The sequence below is a fragment of the Etheostoma spectabile genome, chromosome 9 (assembly GCF_008692095.1).
Source record: "Etheostoma spectabile isolate EspeVRDwgs_2016 chromosome 9, UIUC_Espe_1.0, whole genome shotgun sequence".
Classification (NCBI taxonomy): Eukaryota; Metazoa; Chordata; class Actinopteri; order Perciformes; family Percidae; genus Etheostoma; species Etheostoma spectabile.
This window is the reverse complement of record NC_045741.1, coordinates 4150155-4153596: the sequence shown is the minus strand read 5'-3', so window position 1 is coordinate 4153596 and position 3442 is coordinate 4150155. Positions and strand designations below refer to the sequence as shown.

The 3442-nt window shown below is 39.8% G+C and overlaps 1 protein-coding gene across 4 annotated transcripts in view; it reads right to left on the bottom strand.

The window, feature by feature from the left end:
- Nucleotides 1-782: 782 nt before the first annotated feature.
- Nucleotides 783-3442, bottom strand: part of LOC116695539 (tumor necrosis factor alpha-induced protein 2) — a 32289-nt gene continuing 29629 nt past the window's right edge. For 2 of the 4 annotated variants that reach the window (XM_032525858.1, XM_032525860.1), the window contains exons 11-12: nucleotides 3085-3206; nucleotides 785-1161 (exon numbers count right to left, since the gene is read on the bottom strand). In XM_032525858.1, coding sequence (XP_032381749.1) covers nucleotides 1011-1161; nucleotides 3085-3206 — 273 coding nt within the window. In that variant the 3' untranslated portion in view covers nucleotides 785-1010. Of the gene's footprint in view, nucleotides 1162-3084; nucleotides 3207-3442 lie in introns of all 4 variants that reach the window. The other 2 variants (XM_032525857.1, XM_032525856.1) reach the window with 2 other exon arrangements.

Here is a 3442-nt window from a genome sequence, read left to right as displayed (position 1 = left end):
AATAGCAACAACAGCAACAAATCACTTCCTCACAAACGAAGAGAAATGTCTCTTTTTCAAAATAACCATGTACATGTACACAATCAAGGCGTAGAGACATCTCAGAGATGATCAAGAGGCACCCGAGCTGACACTCAAGTGTCAATTTCAGTTCCTTACTTTGCAATAACACACAAAAAATCTCTTGGTTTTTTCTTTTTTTGTCAACACTGGATAGTGAGTGTAGTAGATTGATGAGGGAAATATGAATTTAAATGATTTTAAGGTTAGGGTTAGGCCGCAATATAACAAAAATGGGAAAAACGAGAAGGGGTCTAAACACTGAATACTATTATTAATATATTGTTTTCACACTGTAGTTTGTGCTCTAATTTGTGAATATTACATTATGAGTAAGTGTATGTTCACGTGAATTTGCAGTAAAACCTAGAAGTCTGTTTTCATCTACAAAGGTGATTTTGTCGCTGATATAAATGAACGGAGGTAAAAATGTACTGCTGTACAAGATAATCACATCCAATCAATTTATTTTTAAACTTAAGACGCTTTCTCTAACAATATTCTGTAAATCAGATGAAATAAAAATGAAAAATGATAGCTTGACCTCTCTCTTTATTGCACATTTTAGAAAAAAATATACACACTATAAGAATAATACTGATTTGATATTAAAAAAATATATCAGAGGATCTTGGAAGTACACTTGCTGTTCCCAATTTTACACACACACACACACACACACACACACACACACACACACACACACACACGTTTCTCAGCAGTAAAAAACACCATATTCACCAGCACTTATGTGTAACCTATACATAACTAAAACACTCATTTCATCTTTTTAAAGTCTGCAGATATTACACTTCCAGCATATGTGATATCTGAAACCAGCAGTGTCCAACTTATCATGCATTCATACACACAAACGCTATAATACACGATACTATACAACCCAAATTTCAGTCAGCTTTAAAATGAGGAGAACTGAACGCAGTTTCAGTTCATTTGACCTGGACTCCGGAGAAAAATGGACGAGGAGAGTCTGAGCTTCCTGTCTCCCCCAGAATGTCCAACAGAGTCTCTTTGACATTTTTCCTGTCGGCTCTGGTGAGGTTGGTCTTGAGCTTGAGCAGAGCCGAAACATGTTTCTCACTGTAGGTGAAAGAAGGGAAGGAAAGGTTCAAATTAAATAATGTTTTAATCCTGTGATTCTAGATTAAGAGACACTTGAACATGATTGTAGAGTGAAAGATGTTGCATTAGACACAGTGATCTCATCGGGTCAGGTAATGCTATGCTAACATCTTTTATCTATAGGGGCTTCTATGTTAGTAGTGAGTGAGGAATCCGGTCCCAGAGACCTTATTTCAGCAGACCCCAATGCTTCAAATCAGTATTTTTTTAAGCGTTCCCATCAGAGACGTTTTCCAACCATGACACCCCAACTCAGACTAATTCCTGTATCTGTGTCCAGGGGAGTGGCACAAAATTCTGGGCCCTGTAGAAAGGCGTTTTCTATGGGCCCCTCCCCGCATCCACAGCTATTCATTCTAGCATCTTTTGGGCCCTCCTCGCATGAGGGCCCTGGGTCCTCAGTCCCCTTTCCCCCTGAGTCTGACCCACCTCTCTGTGTAACTGCCCTGCCTCTTTAGGAGACTAGCCACAGGTCCTGAGTGTATGGATTCCAATTGGATAAGTTAACTTCAATTTCAATTCAATTGTATTTATATAGCGCCAAATCACAGTTATTAACTGTTATCTCATTGTGCTTTTCATAAAAGATCAGGTCTAGACCAATGTTATTTTCAGAAACCTAACAATTCTCACCAAGCACTAGGCAACAGAGGCAAGGAAAAAACAATTCTACTCTATAAACACAGATTATGACCAATTGTTTCGCCCCGTAGTCACCAAAGCCTCTCAATAGACCTGGCACTACTGACAGGCTCACGTCAACGACCGTTTATGAACCTGTAATCAAACTATATAGCTTTAACTGTGGAAATATCTCATGTTAGCAGAGGGAATAGAAATAAATTATGCAAATGTCAGTTTTCATCCATCCACATGACAAACACGCAAGGTAGCCCTCGACCAATCAAAGCCGATGCCGATACTGATTGTTAGTAGTAAATGAAGTAGATAAGTGATATTTGGGTATGCATTAACAGTACAAATGAAAATAATTAAATTAGGATTTTGGAATGTTCCAAACTCTAACACAAAACTGTGTTTAAATGCTTTAGTCAATTATTTAATAAATGAGAACTGTTCAACATAATCCCTAGTAACAGAGAGTCAGATAGTGCTGTGGGGGGGCATTAAGTCAGACACTCAGTGGTGAGTGAATCTGAAGCAGAGGGACAGACACAGAGCTGTAGCCGAGCCAAAGTTTTTTATTCATTAACGTTATTAGTTATCAGGCAAATACAACGCAGATACAGATCATCTGCAAACGGCCAAAAAATGGACCATGGACCTTTATTCAATATGACAGCTGAAGATAGAAAAAGGGGAGAGAGCTACCCTAAAAACACTTTCTATGTAGGAAGAAGGGAAATGACAGGGAGTCAAGAAGAGAGAGTTTGTCACTAAAAATCAGAGATAAAGAAAAGTCCAAATTTTACAGAATTTTATAAACCGACATACCACAACTAACCTTTCCCAGCTCAAACCTCCTATTTCCCTGCAGTTGCTGTGTTTCAGTGTGCCACAGCACGCTCACTGACACACTACTCCACAAGAAAAGAGTCTACTTTTAGCTCATAACAGCATCCTGCTGCCAGGAAATAGCTGGATACATTTCAGCTTTCCTGTTTAATAATAATAATAATGTACTTTATTAATCCCGCAAGGGGAAATTACGATTTACACTCTGTTGAAATTACACACAGGCCTGAATTACACACACATGCTCAGAACTCATACATGCACTAATGGAGGGATGTCAGAGTGGGGGGGCTGCCCACGGAAAGGCGCCCAGAGCAGTTGGGGGTTTCGGTGCCTTGGGGTGTGTTACACTTGAGAGCTAAATAATAAAGGGCGTTGTGTATGTTTTGAGAGAGCAAAGGTTACCTGAGGTCAGGATAAGCACTTCCCAGTGATGCTATTTGCATCTGTATGGCGGGGAGGTCCTGGAGTTTCAGCACTTCTGCAATCTTAGTCAGGATTTCCGTACACCAATCCTTCTCTGATCCCTGCGAGGAAAGAGCAGTCACTGTTTAGTCTACTCTACACGTCTCTTCTTCTGGGGATTTTATGTAATCAGCGTGGATTGTCCCTGGATCACTTGTTAATCACGCTCGGTGGTCAGTTCCAGTGACAAATTACTTCTGGCATGGAACTACAAAAGTGAATGTTTTGTTTACCCTCTGAGCCCTGAGGCCATTTTTACAGTTTATTGTCTGTCAAAGCTTGTAAAACATCAACCCTG